This window comes from Dendropsophus ebraccatus, chromosome 12, assembly GCF_027789765.1.
Source record: "Dendropsophus ebraccatus isolate aDenEbr1 chromosome 12, aDenEbr1.pat, whole genome shotgun sequence".
Classification (NCBI taxonomy): Eukaryota; Metazoa; Chordata; class Amphibia; order Anura; family Hylidae; genus Dendropsophus; species Dendropsophus ebraccatus.
The window spans coordinates 84,580,023-84,597,412 of NC_091465.1; the positions used below are offsets into that span (position 1 = coordinate 84,580,023).

The window sequence follows — 17,390 nt, forward strand, 5'->3', positions numbered from 1 at the left end:
CTATTAATTAATCATATTCCTGATCTCGCACGGTAAACGGCGTCAGCGCAAAAAAATCCCAAAGTGCAAAATTGCGCATTTTTGGTCGCATCAAATCCAGAAAAAATGTAATAAAAAGCGATCAAAAAGTCGTATATGCGCAATCAAGGTACCGGTAGAAAGAACGCATCATGGCGCAAAAACTGACACCTCACACAGCCCCATAGACCAAAGGATAAAAGCGCTATAAGCCTGGGAATGGAGCGATTTTAAGTGACATATATTTGTTAACAATGGTTTGAATTTTTTACAGGCCATCCGATACAATATAAGTTATACATGTTATATATCATAGTAATCGTAACGACTTGAGGAACATGCATAACAAGTCAGTTTTACCATAGGGCGAACGGCGTAAATGCAAAACTCCCCGAAATCAAAACAAATTCGTTTTTTTTTTTCAATTTGACAGCGCAAATGATTTTTTTCCGGTTTCACAACATATTTTATGGAAAAATTATGCCTGTCATTGCAAAGTACAATTGGTTTCGCAAAAAATAAGCACTCATATAAGTCTCTAGGTGAAAAAATGCAAGCGCTATGGACTTTTAAACATAAAATGGAAAAAGCAAAAGCGCAAAAAACGAAAATTGGCTTGGACCTTAAGGGGTTAAAATCGCCTGTACCATTGATTTCTGCAAAAAAAAAAAAAAATAAAAAAAACGACAGTGACACCTTAACCTAGAAAGATAAGTGTACACCACTCAGGTTATGTTCACATTGGATTTGGGTAAAGACATTTGGTGTATTCACTAGAAAAGTTTCCGATGCACACCTGGAACATGGCGAGAGGCTCCAATTTACCCAATTGACCCAATTGAGAAGTGTCCTTTTGGCCCACATCCTTCCGATCCTGGCTGCCAGGGAGTGAAAGGTGGTGGGCAGAACCCTAGGCTGGGTTTAGAATAGGGGCAGAAAGAGACTTGTGGCTAGAGATGAGTTCAGAATTCACCAGAGCCGATGGCCCTCTACTACCTCAAGTTACTAATACGAGAGGGTGTCTGAAGAAGATGAGACATGGCCTGATATTTGCCTTAAGATAGAAATAATTCACACTGCTAAATGAGAAAAGAGTCCTATACATACAGGACGGATGGGAGAGCCGAGACTCCTATTGGTTGGTAGTAAAGCAATGGGTTACAGGGAGCGGCTCAGCAGCAATGGCTCTTCATGTGGTAATTGACTTTCCTCATCGCACTGAGGGACAATGATGTATCCATTTCTAGTAGGATTGAGGGCGATATCATCTCCTGTGGCCTGGCTGTCATCTCCTGTGGCCTGGCTGTCATCTCCTGTGGCGTGGCTGCCCTTTCCTGTGGCCTGGCTGTCATCTCCTGTGGCCTGGCTGTCATCTCCTGTGGCCTGGCTGTCATCTCCTTTGGCGTGGCTGTCCTTTCCTGTGGCCTGGCTGTCATCTCCTGTGGCCTGGCTGTCATCTCCTGTGGCGTGGCTGTCCTTTCCTGTGGCCTGGCTGTCATCTCCTGTGGCCTGGCTGTCATCTCCTTTGGCGTGGCTGTCCTTTCCTGTGGCCTGGCTGTCATCTCCTGTGGCCTGGCTGCCCTTTCCTGTGGCGTGGCTGTCCTTTCCTGTGGCGTGGCTGTCCTTTCCTGTGGCCTGGCTGTCATCTCCTGTGGCGTGGCTGTCATCTCCTGTGGCCTGGCTGTCATCTTCTGTGGCCTGGCTGTCATCTCCTGTGGCGTGGCTGCCCTTTCCTGTGGCGTGGCTGTCCTTTTCTGTGGCCTGGCTGTCATCTCCTGTGGCACGGCTGTCCTTTCCTGTGGCCTGGCTTGTGTCTTCTGCAGCGTGGCTGTCGTTTCCTGTGGCACGGCTGTCGTTTCCTGTGGCCTGGCTTGTGTCTCCTGCAGCGTGGCTGTCATTTCCTGTGGCACGGATGTCATCTCCTGCGGCATGGCTGTCGTTTCCTGCGGCCTGGCTGTTCTTTCCTGCGGGACTGTTGTTATGTTTTGCGGCATCGTTGTCAGCTCCCGCTGCATTGCAGAATACTCCAAGAGAAGGTAGTGAGTGGATCCACCTGTCAAAGTAATGAAAAAATGTATGAGGCCAAATACCCCAAATTACAAACTTTATATGAACAAAAAATGTTACTGATTTAATTTTTCTGACCCCAAAAAGGGTCCACTTTTTGCTTCAGTGGCGCGTCATGTGACCTATGACTTCACTTCCTGCCTCTCTGAGGTCCTGTATGTCTATCTTATGGGCTAGGACTTGAGTTTTCTAGCCTGGTATACTGTATGTCACTGAAGCAGGAAGAGTTGAGGATAAAAAAGTTGACGTTAGTCACGACTGAAGTGGAAAGCGGATACTTGGCAGAATATTCCGTGTGTAAATTCTGCAGTGTGAACAACCGAGCGAAAATCCCATTGAACACCATGGGATATTGCTCTGTACATATTTTACAAGCCGAATTTGAAGCGGAATACGTGTTAAAATGAGAAATTCCTCACATATTCCTCCATGTGAACATAACCTTACACAGGAAGAGGCCAGTGGCCTGGACCTTCCTAAAAGAAAAAAGAGGCAGCGCTTGCTAGTTCGTCAGCTGATCTTCAGCCCTATTACTCAATATTGGGATTACTCAGCCATAATTGACCTGTGTAATAGGGCCCTCACACATCCGTAAATCTGACTATAGACCCGTTTATTTTTATGGCCCCGTTCCCACCACCATAGGTGTCTGTGCCACAAAAAATGTGGGTCGGCCCTTGTACGGACTGTGGTTGCTGCATGGATCACCATTCACTTAGGAATGGGCCTGCACAATTGCAGATGTCTGCTGATGCACATGCATAGTGCTAAACATAGCTGTGGGTCCGCGACTGTGGACAGTAAGGGCCCTATTCCACCAGACGATTATCGTTCAGATTATCGTTAAATCATTCGAATCTAAACAATAATCGTTCGTTTGAATAGCAGTTAACGATTAACGACTGAACGAGAAATCGTTGATCGCTTTATAAGACCTGGACCTATTTTTATCGTTGCTCGTTCGCAAAACGTTTGCAGATCGTTCGCATTGAATAAGACGTCGTTCAGTCGTTTGCAGTAGATACGAACGCAATAGCGAAGAAATAGCGAAATAAAAGCGATCGCAAATACGATCATAAGTAACGATTATCGTTCCATGGAAATGAATGAACGTTTTCAGGTATTTCGCAATAGCGGTCGTTTGAGATCGTTAATCGTTAACGATTATGCGAACGATAATCGTGCAGTGGAATAGGGCCCTAATACTAAAGGTACTATTACACGAAGCAATTTTCCGACGACTAACGATTAACGATAAACGATCTTAAACGACCGCTAAGGCAAACGACCCGAAATCGTTCGCCCAAGTACACGAAACGATGATCGTTATTTATGATCGTTCTTGCGGTCGTTTAGTCGTCGATATTGCGTACGTTTCAGCTGTGAATTCTTATTCCACCGAACGATATGCGAACGATGTGCGAACGATGAGCGAACGATCAAACGATAAAAATAGGTCCGGATCCTATTAAAAGATCAATGATTTCTTGTTGGTCGTTTAATCGTTGCCTGCTATTACACGAAATGATTATCGTTCAAATCCAAATGATTTAACGATTTTTTGAACGATAATCGTTCCATGTAATACCACCCTAAGAGTCTTAGGGCCCTTTTACACAGAAAGATTATCTGACAGATTATCTGCCAAAGATTTGAAGCCAAAGCCAGGACTGGATTTGAAAAGAGGAGAAATCCCAGGCTTTTATGTATGACCTGATCTCTGTTTACAGTCTGTTCCTGGCTTTGGCTTCAAATCTTTGGCAGATAATCTGTCAGATAATCTTTCTGTGTAAAAGGGCCCTTAAAGGGAACCCATCTCAAAGATTCAGTGTTGTGAGGTAAAATAATGTTATTATAAAGCGTTCTGCAGCGTTCCCTGCCGTATAATCTGGTCGTTTGCTGTTGTTTCTGTCTTCCTCCACACATTGTATGGAGATCAGCACTAACCAGTCATGTGGGCGGTGCCTCTCCCTGAATTAGTCACGCCTCTCGGGCTGTTGCCACTCCCCTCTGTGATGTAATCCTGGGATTACATTATTTTAACCCCTTTAAAGGTTTCCCCTGAGGGGCGAGTTTTACCTGCTGTGACCTTTCGTATACTATTCTATTGGATTGTTTCCTGTCACACAGTGTTCTCTTTTTTATTCTTCTGTATTTTTTGCTCTTTTATGTTTTATATATAACTGGATCCACCAAGGAGACCTGGATGACTGAGCTAAAAGGGGGGGATAAGGGGGCTGTTTACTGCTGGGATTAGGAGGGGCGGGGGTATGGGGGGGCAGCTCACTGGTGGGAATAGAGGGGGGTATGGGGGGCAGCTCACTGGTGGGAATAGAGGGGGGTATGGGGGGCAGCTCACTGGTGGGATTAGAGGGGGGTATGGGGGGCAGCTCACTGGTGGGAATAGAGGGGGGTATGGGGGGGCGCTCACTGGTGGGATTAGAGGGGGGTATGGGGGGCAGCTCACTGGTGGGATTAGAGGGGGGATATGGGGGGCAGCTCACTGGTGGGATTAGAGGGGGGTATGGGGGGCAGCTCACTGGTGGGAATAGAGGGGGGTATGGGGGGCAGCTCACTGGTGGGATTAGAGGGGGATATGGGGGCAGCTCACTGGTGGGATTAGAGGGGGTATGGGGGGCAGCTCACTGGTGGGAATAGAGGGGGGTATGGGGGGCAGCTCACTGGTGGGAATAGAGGGGGGTATGGGGGGCAGCTCACTGGTAGGATTAGAGGGGGGATATGGGGGGCAGCTCACTGGTGGGATTAGAGGGGGGTATGGGGGGCAGCTCACTGGTGGGAATAGAGGGGGAAATAGGTGGAGCAGCTCACTGGTGGGATTAGAGGGGGGTATGGGGGGCAGCTCACTGGTGGGATTAGAGGGGGGTATGGGGGGCAGCTCACTGGTGGGAATAGAGGGGGGTATGGGGGGGAGCTCACTGGTGGGATTAGAGGGGGGTATGGGGGGGAGCTCACTGGTGGGATTAGAGGGGGGTATGGGGGGGAGCTCACTGGTGGGATTAGAGGGGGGTATGGGGGGCAGCTCACTGGTGGGATTAGAGGGGGGTATGGGGGGCAGCTCACTGTTGGGATTAGAGGGGGGTATGGGGGGCAGCTCACTGGTGGGAATAGAGGGGGGTATGGGGGGGAGCTCACTGGTGGGATTAGAGGGGGGTATGGGGGGCAGCTCACTGGTGGGATTAGAGGGGGGTATGGGGGGCAGCTCACTGGTGGGATTAGAGGGGGTATGGGGGGCAGCTCACTGGTGGGATTAAAGGGGATATAGGGGGCAGCTTACTGGTGGGATTAGAGGGGGATATGGGGGGTCAGATCACTGGTGGGATTAGAGGGGGGATATGGGGGGCAGCTCACTGGTGGGATTAGAGGGCGGATATGGGGGGCAGCTCACTGGTGGGATTAGAGGGGGGATATGGGGGGCAGCTCACTGGTGGGATTAGAGGGCGGATATGGGGGGCAGCTCACTGGTGGGATTAGAGGGGGGATATGGGGGGGGAGCTCACTGGTGGGATTAGAGGGGGATATGGGGGGCAGCTCACTGGTGGGATTAGAGGGGGGATATGGGGGCAGCTCACTGGTGGGATTAGAGGGGGATATGGGGGGGCAGCTCACTGGTGGGATTAGAGGGGGATATGGGGGGGGCAGCTCACTGGTGGGATTAGAGGGGGGATATGGGGGGGAGCTCACTGGTGGGATTAGAGGGGGATATGGGGGGCAGCTCACTGGTGGGATTAGAGGGCGGATATGGGGGGCAGCTCACTGGTGGGTTTAGAGGGGGGATATGGGGGGGAGCTCACTGGTGGGATTAGAGGGGGATATGGGGGGCAGCTCACTGGTGGGATTAGAGGGGGGATATGGGGGGGAGCTCACTGGTGGGATTAGAGGGGGATATGGGGGGCAGCTCACTGGTGGGATTAGAGGGCGGATATGGGGGGCAGCTCACTGGTGGGATTAGAGGGGGATATGGGGCAGCTCACTGGTGGGATTAGAGGGGGATATGGGGGGGAGCTCACTGGTGGGATTAGAGGGGGATATGGGGGGGGCAGCTCACTGGTGGGATTAGAGGGGGGATATGGGGGCAGCTCACTGGTGGGATTAGAGGGGGATATGGGGGGGCAGCTCACTGGTGGGATTAGAGGGGGATATGGGGAGCAGCTCACTGGTGGGATTAGAGGGGGATATGGGGGGCAGCTCACTGGTGGGATTAGAGGGGGGATATGGGGGGCAGCTCACTGGTGGGATTAGAGGGGGAAATAGGTGGAGCAGCTCACTGGTGGGATTAGAGGGGGGATATGGGGGGCAGCTCACTGGTGGGATTAGAGGGGGATATGGGGGGCAGCTCACTGGTGGGATTAGAGGGGGAAATAGGTGGAGCAGAGATTCATCATTCCTTACCCTCTGATCCTGTCCATGGGAGCAGACTTGTATCTCCACAGTAACCAAGTAAGAAGACCAACAACAACAACAACAACAAGAACTCCTACACTCCACCCAATATGGCTGCTGCCTGCGGCAGGCTCTGACTGGGCTGTGGGCTGTGATATGTATTCGGCTATTTTCTCCTTCATTGATGCTTCATTCATCGTCTCTGAAAATTACAAATATTGCAAAGTTATAAGAGACCTAAGAAGCCCCAACCTCAGTCATTATTATTATCACGCTTTTCCTTTGAAATACTCTGTATTGTTTTTTTATTATTATTATTAATAATAATAATAATAATAATAATAATAATATCATGCTTTTCCTCTGAAATACTCTGTGCTGCTGAGGACAGTTTTTTTTTTTTTTTGGTTCTTCCTTTCTTCATTACATTCACTTCTACATACCCTGAAATACTCTGTGCTGCACCCAGTACTGACAATGAAGGGAGACCCACAAGACAATAGAAAACTCAGTGAAGTTCTGAATGAACCCTCTTACCTCCTGTAATTAAAGTTGCCTTATATTCCAGGTGCCATGTGCTCGGGAACTTTGTGAAGATTTCTACACATGTTTTATTTCTAAGAAGAACCAAAGGTCCTGAGTCGGAACAGTTATGCCAGAACGGAGAGGGGGTGACGTTGAATGTACAATACATACGATAGGCCATGTCCCTGATGTTCAGCGTTTTGTTAATGAATGACCCACTTGTTGTACAGTACAAGGACCTCCGCCATTGTGACTGCACTGGAGAAGCTGAGGACAAACATGGACGGACAATAAATCAGACCACACATTAACAATAATCATGACAACACTTCCTGACACTATGTCCCGGCAGATGAGGGTCATCCCAGGGCAAACAAATCACCGCATTTTCTCACACATAAAGGAATTCTGCATAGTTACTAGCAGGGCCGCTTCTGCCATGAGGCGGAATGAGTATTCCGGCTCAGACGGCAGATTCTGCGCCCTTGCAGGGGGCGGCAGATAGCAGCCCGGCAGCCGCTCACCTGTCCTGCCGCAGCCGCCCGTCCCGCCGCCAACGCTCACCGATGTCCCCCTCCACGCTCCCGCGCCGTCAGTCGGCAGCTGTCATCGCCCTCCAGCGAGTCATGAGTGCCCAAGATCGGAACGTAGTGCGGGTGGGGGGCCGGTTACGCGTTGTTGTATTTGGCTTGCTCCGGGGGGGGGGGGGGGGGGGGGGCGATGGTGTGGTTACAGAATCGCCCTGGTTACTGGTTGCTATGAGGTCTGGATATCCTAAGATTTATGAGATACAGGACCAGGAAGGTTTGTCATGGTCCTCTGACCCTTCAGCTCTAACTGCGTGATCTGTAGCTTCATAGCTAATCTTTTCACTTTGAAATATTATAGGTAATAAGAAGAGTATCAGTAGGCTAGGGTCCTTTTACACAGATAAATTTCTTACCTGCGTGCAGGTGATCGCTCCTTTAAAGTGCCTTTTCACAGTATTAAAATAATTAAGTGGCCCGGCTGCACGAACGATCCATGTATCGTTCGTGCAGCCATGGAAACTGAAAGAACGGATATACGTATATCTGTGCAGCAGTGTGTACTTATCTAGTGCACTGCTGTGTGATCCGGCATTCCTGTTCTCCGGATCTCCTGTCCAGCTGCTGTGTTTTCAGGCCCCACCTCCTCCAACTGTCAATCATTCTGGAGGAGTCGGGGCTAAAGATACAGCGCCTGGACAGGAGAGCCAGAGAACAGCAGTGCACTAGGTAAGTATGTATTGCTGTGTGATCTGGAATCTGACAGCACAGATATATCTATATCCATGCTGTCAGTTTATCATTTATCATTATCGGCCTCACATACCCTGTTTACACAAGATGTGCGGCCCACAGAGATACATTTTAATGCCTGCTCTAAAGACTAGAGATGAGCGGACTTTTCGGATTTCTGGTTCGTGAGAACCAGAATGATTGGCGTCGTATTCCCGCTGTCTGCTCGCTCCGTGCAGCGGATGGATACCTCCTAAGGAACGCCTGGAAAACTGGGATACAGCCAATGCCAATAGCTGTATCCCAGTTTTCCAGGCGTTCCTTAGGAGGTGTCCACCCGCTGCACGGAGCGACCAGACAGTGGAAATCCGATGCCGATCGTTCTGGTTCTCACAAACCAGAAATCCGAAAAGTCCGCTCATCTCTACTAAAGACCTGATAAGCCAGCGTTCCCTCCGTCCTCAGCTGATCGCTGGCACTTATACAAAGGCCGATTATCGTCTGCAGGAAGGTTGATACATTACCTGTGTAGAAGGCCGTTGTTTCCTCTGGGCTTGCTTTTGGTTATGGGTGGGCTGCTAAGTTTATGTGTACATGTGACTTTAATAAAAAAAAAAATTGGACTTGTGTTGTGGTGGATGTACAGTCATTTGTGTCCTTTAGCTTCCCTCTTTTTTCCTTCTTATTTAGTGTTTACAGGCTGTTCGGTACTTCGGATAATATAGGGGCAGCACTCACTTTGTGATCTGTTTTGAGCATGGATGGGATCCGTCCTAATCCGCAGCACTGAAAGTGAAAATCTGTTGCTGGGAAATCCATGACTGTGTGAACACTCCCTTACTGCATGGTCCTCTCATCTCTGTGCTCCCTTCATAGTATTAGGATCATTGTGATGACTGTATAATCTGTACTTACCTTGTGCCGGTTGTGTAGCTGCCAAGATCACCAGAACCACAAACGTCATCGTAACGCGCGCTGTGAAAACAAAATGATGATGGATAAGGAGATGACGAACAGAAGTGTCCAATATATCATTCCCACCAGTGATACAACCCAGGAATGACCTGAAACTGTGACTGCTCTAAAACTATTATTTATACCCCAAAATAATGTATGACTGGCCGCCATCTTCATCATTTACTGCTGGTTACCGCTACTCCATTAGGGTGCATTAATGATCAGGGAATATCCTCCGTCACTTTGTTCAGAGAGAGATAAACCTCAGCGAGAGCTTCTTACCCCTCCCCATAGAGAACACAGGGAAGCATGGTCCTGACAAAGGATCCTGGGTAGGGGGAGGACGGAAGAGATAACTGACAGCCAAATGATTACTTGGCCATCAGTTATTGAAGGTGTATGGGAAAAACAATGTAGTAATAACCCTCTTGTACCCCATAGTATTGTCAGGAGACCCTCTCAACGTCCAAACGTTGTTGGGACCCCCACCCTTGTAAAGGTAATAGAGAAGCCTTTTAGTAGCTGCAAGCCAGTTACGTGACATCTGTAGTGGTTAAAACGATGGAAACAATGAAAACGAGTGACATAGGAGAAGGGTTGGTAGGTAAGGATAGTGACATAGGAGAAGGGTTGGTAGGTAAGGATAGTGACATAGGAGAAGGGTTGGTAGGTAAGGATAGTGACATAGGGGAAGGTTTGGTAGGTAAGGATAGTGACATAGGAGAAGGTTTGGTAGGTAAGGATAGTGACATAGAAGAAGGGTTGGTAGGTAAGGATAGTGACATAGGAGAAGGGTTGGTAGGTAAGGATAGTGACATAGGAGAAGGGTTGGTAGGTAAGGATAGTGACATAGGAGAAGGGTTGGTAGGTAAGTATAGTGACATAGGAGAAGGTTTGGTAGGTAAGGATAGTGATATAGGAGAAGGTTTGGTAGGTAAGGATAGTGACATAGGAGATGGTTTGGTAGGTAAGGATAGTGATATAGGAGAAGGGTTGGTAGGTAAGTATAGTGACATAGGAGAAGGTTTGGTAGGTAAGGATAGTGACATAGGAGATGGTTTGGTAGGTAAGGATAGTGACATAGGAGAAGGGTTGGTAGATAAGGATAGTGACATAGGAGATGTTTGGTAGGTAAGTATAGTGACATAGAAGAATGTTTGGTAGGTAAGGATAGTGACATAGGAGAAGGTTTGGTAGGTAAGGATAGTGATATAGGAGAAGGGTTGGTAGGTAAGGATAGTGATATAGGAGAAGGTTAAAGGAGAAGTCCGGCCAAAATTATTTTTTTATATGTTATTACTTATGAAAAGTTATATAATTTTCTAATGTACATTAATTATGGGAAATGCTCATATACTGCTATTTCCCTTAATTTAGTGTATCAGGAAGTGTTAGAATTATCTCAGAAGCAGTGACGTCACGACGAAAGGTGTAATTTCCATGGAGTGTCCAGCAGGGGGCGCTCTTTATATAGAAGTCAATGAGTACCATTGACTTCTATATATAGTGCGCCCCTGCTGGACACTCCATAGGAATTACAGTGTATGTAATGTAATGTTATGCACTGTACTTTTGGGGACTTCATGAATACATTTATAGAATACTTTGGGGAGCAAGTGTCCTTGCTCCCCAAAGTATGCCATAAATGTATTCAATGAATAGATTTGAAGGGCACCGAGCAGGGAGGGAGAGAAGGGCCATCTACCTCCCCCCTCCCTGCTCGGTGCTGGGAACATATACAAAGTACTACTCCCCCATTATCTGCAGATAATGGGGGAGTAGTACCTGTGCTATCCCTATCACCGCCCGCTCCGCTGCCGCCGCTCACACAGGGGCTGCCTCTGACTGCCGCTCACTCCCACCCACCCGCGCCGCTACTCACTATCCGGCCGGCCGCGCCTCACTATCCCTGACTCCCGCCCGCACGTCCCGTTCCTCACACTATCTGGCCGCCGCTCTTTGCTCATGCATGACGGCCGCGTCAGCCCGCCCCCACCCCGGCCGGCGACACCAGGAAGTGCCGTGCTCCCGGCCAGGGTGGGGGCGGGCTGACGCGGCCGTCATGCATGAGCAAAGAGCGGCGGCCAGATAGTGAGTAGCGGCGCGGGCGGGTGGGATTGAGCGGCAGTCAGAGGCAGTCCCTGTGTGAGCGGTGGTGATAGGGATAGCACAGGTACTACTCCCCCATTATCTGCAGATAATGGGAGAGTAGTACTTTGTATATGTTCCCAGCACCGAGCAGGGAGGGGGGAGGTAGATGGCACTCCTCTCCCTCCCTGCTCGGTGCCCTGCAAATCTATTCATTGAATACATTTATGGCATACTTTGGGGAGCAAGGACACTTGCTCCCCAAAGTATTCTATAAATGTATTCATGAAGTCCCCAAAAGTACAGTGCATAACATTACATTACATACACTGTAATTCCTATGGAGTGTCCAGCAGGGGCGCACTATATATAGAAGTCAATGGTACTCATTGACTTCTATATAGAGAGCACCCCCTGCTGGACACTCCATAGGAATTACACCTTTCGTCGTGACGTCACTGCTTCTGAGATAATTCTAACAAATCTTGATACACTATATTAAGGGAAATAGCAGTATATAAGCATTTCCTATAATTAATGTACATTAGAAAATTATATAACTTTCCATAAGTAATAACATATAAAAAAATAATTTTGGCCGGACTTCTCCTTTAAGGCTATATATATTATAAGGCTATATATATATATATATATATATATATATATATATATATATATATATATATATCATGGTAAATGTTCAGGATATTAAATATAATATAGAATGTTCAGGACACCCTCTTAAAAAGACTTCTGATGCCTTATCAGTGCAGACTGTAGGACAGATGAATTTGGATTATGGACCGGAGAGCGGCGGCTGCAATGTTCTACAATGGGATGAGTCAGATGAAGTACACAGACCTCCGCGACTCCGTGAATGTTACATCACATATTTCCAGGCACCTGAATAAACATGGACACCCGTCCTATATCAGCCATTCCTGTTATAAAGCTCCGGCACTATTATTAATACTTAAAGGGATTGTCTAGTCTGCATTATCTGTAGATATACTCTATACGCCCTCGTCTCCCTGCACATAGACAGGGATCAGCATAGCAGACAGCAATGACTACAGTCACTCTATAGGAAAGTTTTATGCATAACTGTAACAATGTATCACTCCCGGGTTATAACATTAGAAAAGATACAAATCAGAATAAAAGAGAAACATAATACCCATGTGGGCGATTCTCCTAAATCCGCAGGTGGAGGGACGCCTGCTTGCTGTGATATCTAGGATTCCTTCCTCTGTTGCTTCACACCAATGTGCGTCTCTGCCGCCGGTCAGGACTTCCTTCCTTTCTACAGTATATGCTGAAGGTGGGGGGGTGCAGCGGGGACCCCCGGCCCCCATAAGATGGGGAGATCTGCAAGTGAATGGGAGCAGCTTTATCAAGCTCTTTCTTCCCCTGTAACCGGCGAATATGAATATGTATGAGGAAGCAGGGCCGCCATCAGGATTTTCGGGGCCCCATACAGCCAAATTGTCTGGGCCCCCCCCCCCCACTAACGAAAACTATGGAACGTATCTTTGACTCAGGGCTGGCCTTTGGGGGGTGCGACCTGTGTGGTTGGCACAGGGCACATCACTTCCGGCTAGCTGGGGTGGGGATGTACCGGCAAACAAACAGCACACTTAACATACAAATTGAAATTAGATGTGCTGTCTGCCGCTGCTTTGCAACTACAACCCCCAGCATGCCTGGTCAGCCGCTGCTGATATATATATATGGATGTAGTATACACATATATATATGCTGGATATAGTATACACATACCATACAGCCTGGATATAATATACAGATACCATACAGCATCACCCCTCCAGACTCCATCTCCACAGAAATCAACACACACACACACATCCTCTTTAATATGACCCACGGATAGAACGCCGCCATCACGGTGAAGCCGATGCCGTGGTATGTTTTTAGAACTGCGGCCCGGTTCCCGTGTACGGCGCCGTTCTATCCACGGGTACCGTACTAGGTCTGAAGCACAGGAGGCGGGCCGGCTTGCCCCAGTGGGCGGAATCCCCCGCCTCCCTATGACGCGGCTCCATTGATTATAATGGAGCCCCGTCATAGAGGGGAGGGAATTCCCTCCCACTGGGGCAAGCCGGCCCGCCTCCTGTGCTTCAGACGCATTGTTGCATTGGTCAAGCACAGCAGAGCCGAGTTGTCGGTTACATTGGTCAGGCACAGCAGAGCAGAGTTGTCGTTTACATTGGTCAGGCACAGCAGAGCAGAGTTGTCGTTTACATTGGTCAGGCACAGCAGAGCTGAGTTGTCGGTTACATTGGTCAGGCACAGCAGAGTTGTCGGTTACATTGGTCAGGCACAGCAGAGTTGTCAGTTACATTGGTCAGGCACAGCAGAGCGGAGTTGTCGGTTACATTGGTCAGGCACAGCAGAGTTGTCAGTTACATTGGTCAGGCACAGCAGAGCGGAGTTGTCGGTTACATTGGTCAGGCACAGCAGAGTTGTCAGTTACATTGGTCAGGCACAGCAGAGCTGAGTTGTCGGTTACATTGGTCAGGCACAGCAGAGTTGTCAGTTACATTGGTCAGGCACAGCAGATCTGAGTTGTCGGTTACATTGGTCAGGCGCAGCAGATCTGAGTTGTCGGTTACATTGGTCAGGCACAGCAGAGTTGTCAGTTACATTGGTCAGGCACAGCAGAGCTGAGTTGTCGGTTACATTGGTCAGGCACAGCAGAGTTGTCGGTTACATTGGTCAGGCACAGCAGAGTTGTCGGTTACATTGGTCAGGCACAGCAGAGTTGTCGGTTACATTGGTCAGGCACAGCAGAGCTGAGTTGTCGGTTACATTGGTCAGGCACAGCAGAGTTGTCAGTTACATTGGTCAGGCACAGCAGATCTGAGTTGTCGGTTACATTGGTCAGGCTCAGCAGAGCCGAGTTGTTGTTTACATTGGTCAGGCACAGCAGAGTTGTCAGTTACATTGGTCAGGCACAGCAGCGTTGTCAGTTACATTGGTCAGGCACAGCAGAGCTGAGTTGTCGGTTACATTGGTCAGGCACAGCAGAGTTGTCGGTTACATTGGTCAGGCACAGCAGAGTTGTCAGTTACATTGGTCAGGCACAGCAGAGCTGAGTTGTCGGTTACATTGGTCAGGCACAGCAGAGTTGTCAGTTACATTGGTCAGGCACAGCAGAGCTGAGTTGTCGGTTACATTGGTCAGGCACAGCAGAGCTGAGTTGTCGGTTACATTGGTCAGGCACAGCAGAGTTGTCAGTTACATTGGTCAGGCACAGCAGAGCTGAGTTGTCGGTTACATTGGTCAGGCACAGCAGAGTTGTCGGTTACATTGGTCAGGCACAGCAGAGTTGTCGGTTACATTGGTCAGGCACAGCAGAGTTGTCGGTTACATTGGTCAGGCACAGCAGAGCTGAGTTGTCGGTTACATTGGTCAGGCACAGCAGAGTTGTCAGTTACATTGGTCAGGCACAGCAGATCTGAGTTGTCGGTTACATTGGTCAGGCTCAGCAGAGCCGAGTTGTTGTTTACATTGGTCAGGCACAGCAGAGTTGTCAGTTACATTGGTCAGGCACAGCAGCGTTGTCAGTTACATTGGTCAGGCACAGCAGAGCTGAGTTGTCGGTTACATTGGTCAGGCACAGCAGAGTTGTCGGTTACATTGGTCAGGCACAGCAGAGTTGTCAGTTACATTGGTCAGGCACAGCAGAGCTGAGTTGTCGGTTACATTGGTCAGGCACAGCAGAGTTGTCAGTTACATTGGTCAGGCACAGCAGAGCTGAGTTGTCGGTTACATTGGTCAGGCACAGCAGAGCTGAGTTGTCGGTTACATTGGTCAGGCACAGCAGATCTGAGTTGTCGGTTACATTGGTCAGGCACAGCAGAGCTGAGTTGTCAGTTACATTGGTCAGGCACAGCAGAGCAGAGTTGTCGGTTACATTGGTCAGGCACAGCAGAGTTGTCAGTTACATTGGTCAGGCACAGCAGAGCTGAGTTGTCGGTTACATTGGTCAGGCACAGCAGAGTTGTCAGTTACATTGGTCAGGCACAGCAGAGTTGTCAGTTACATTGGTCAGGCACAGCAGAGTTGTCGGTTACATTGGTCAGGCACAGCAGAGTTGTCAGTTACATTGGTCAGGCACAGCAGAGTTGTCGGTTACATTGGTCAGGCACAGCAGAGTTGTCGGTTACATTGGTCAGGCACAGCAGAGTTGTCAGTTACATTGGTCAGGCACAGCAGAGTTGTCGGTTACATTGGTCAGGCACAGCAGAGTTGTCGGTTACATTGGTCAGGCACAGCAGAGTTGTCAGTTACATTGGTCAGGCACAGCAGAGTTGTCGGTTACATTGGTCAGGCACAGCAGAGCCGAGTTGTCGGTTACAATGGTCAGGCACAGCAGAGCAGAGTTGTCAGTACGGTAGGGACTGGTTCAGCAGTAGCAGATTTATATACTATACCAGGATGGGGGCACACACACTCTCTCTCTCTCTCTCTCTATCTCACACACACACACACACACACACACACACACTTACTCTATGCAGGGAAGCTCCAGGACCCATTCAGTCTTCAGTGCTCCTCACACAGCGGCTCCGCCCCTCCCCCTCATGTTCCGACCTTGCAGCAGAGACAACAGCAGCCAGAGAAGTTTGTAAGATGGAAGGAGGGAGGGAGGAGAGGGGGAGGGAGGAGAGAGGAGAGGGGGAGGGAGGAGAGAGGAGAGAGGAGAGGGGGAGGGGGCCCGCTGCATCTACCTGTCATCTGAGAGAGCACAGGCCGGAAGTCACCAGCTTCACACGAGGCTGAAGTTGGTTTCTTATTCGGCAGTTTCTTATTCAGAGGATTTTTCTTTTTCCTGTTTTAGCTATTATTCTTACAGAAAATGTATAATATTCATACCCTACCGTAAGTGAGGGGCCCTGAGGGGACTGGTGATAAAAATGGCAAAAAAGACCCCACGGTTGGCATAAAAATGAGCATGAAAGTAAAACCACAAAATTATTATTTAAAAATAAAATTGACTTTGGGCCACTGATCTCACACTGATAATACACAGAGAGGGATCCCCCGCATCACATCCAAGAGAGTCCAGCCTGGCCCAAAGTGGTTCTGGGTATAAAAACTGGCATCAAAGTGGGCAGATTGGCATTTTTCATGATTTGAATAAGTAACAGCTATTTTCAAAGGGTTAAATGAGTTTGGGCCACTGATCTCACACTGATAATACACAGAGAGGGATGCCCCGCATCACACTGATAATACACAGAGAGGGATGCCCCGCATCACACTGATAATACACAGAGAGGGGGGACCCCGCATCACACTGATAATACACAGAGAGGGGGGACCCCGCATCACACTGATAATACACAGAGAGCGATGCCCTGTGGGTCCTTACCAGACTTTGGAGCAAATGCCAAACTTTACTGAAACGGTAATGAGGATTAAGGTAAAACACGCCTCTATCCATGGCGTTTTTGGTGCAATAAGGAGCTATCAGCAGTTTAGATTAATCTAACTGGCTGACAGTTCCCCTTTAATAATGGTCATTATTTGCCCTTATTTTTACTTTGTTTAAACATAGCCTAAAGGGTTATTCTGGAAAAATTGAAAAAAAAAGAACCAAAATTAACCCTTAACTAAAGAACTTATATATTCCTTGTTGGCTTTACTCGGAGATTGCTGGTCCAGTCACATGATGCAACCTTTCTTACAGTGATGTCCTACTTCCTTTCATCTTCTTGGGTATGGTGACGTCAGCACTTGGGGGCAAAGCCATCTCTCGTACCCAGAACGGCCTTCCTACACGTGCGCAGTGCGATCATTAGTATTGCAGCATGCATCTGCTAATCCCACTGGGTACAGGGACATCAATGCTCCCGTAATCAGGTTCTGCTGGCTACAAGGGCGGTCTTACTGGCTACAAAGGGGTCCTATATGGCTACAAGGGGACCCTGACATTGCAGGCAACACATAGGACAAATATATTTCAATGGCCCTGTTCACACATCTGTACAAGTGTTCAGGTCCACGTCCCGCGCTACAAAAAAATAAAGGATAGATTATAGTGCGGAC

At 48.5% G+C, this 17,390-nt stretch overlaps 1 protein-coding gene across 1 annotated transcript; it reads right to left on the minus strand.

Annotated features, from left to right (window-relative positions):
- Positions 1–1,176: 1,176 nt before the first annotated feature.
- On the minus strand, positions 1,177–15,938 carry LOC138768834 (autotransporter adhesin BpaC-like). The gene is made up of 6 exons (XM_069946794.1): positions 15,851–15,938; positions 12,493–12,683; positions 9,186–9,245; positions 7,024–7,278; positions 6,496–6,688; positions 1,177–2,071 (listed from the first exon to the last, which is right to left on the minus strand). Exons 2-6 carry the CDS (start codon positions 12,668–12,670, stop codon positions 1,177–1,179), a joined length of 1,581 nt encoding a protein of 526 aa, XP_069802895.1. The 5' UTR covers positions 12,671–12,683; positions 15,851–15,938.
- Positions 15,939–17,390: the final 1,452 nt, after the last annotated feature.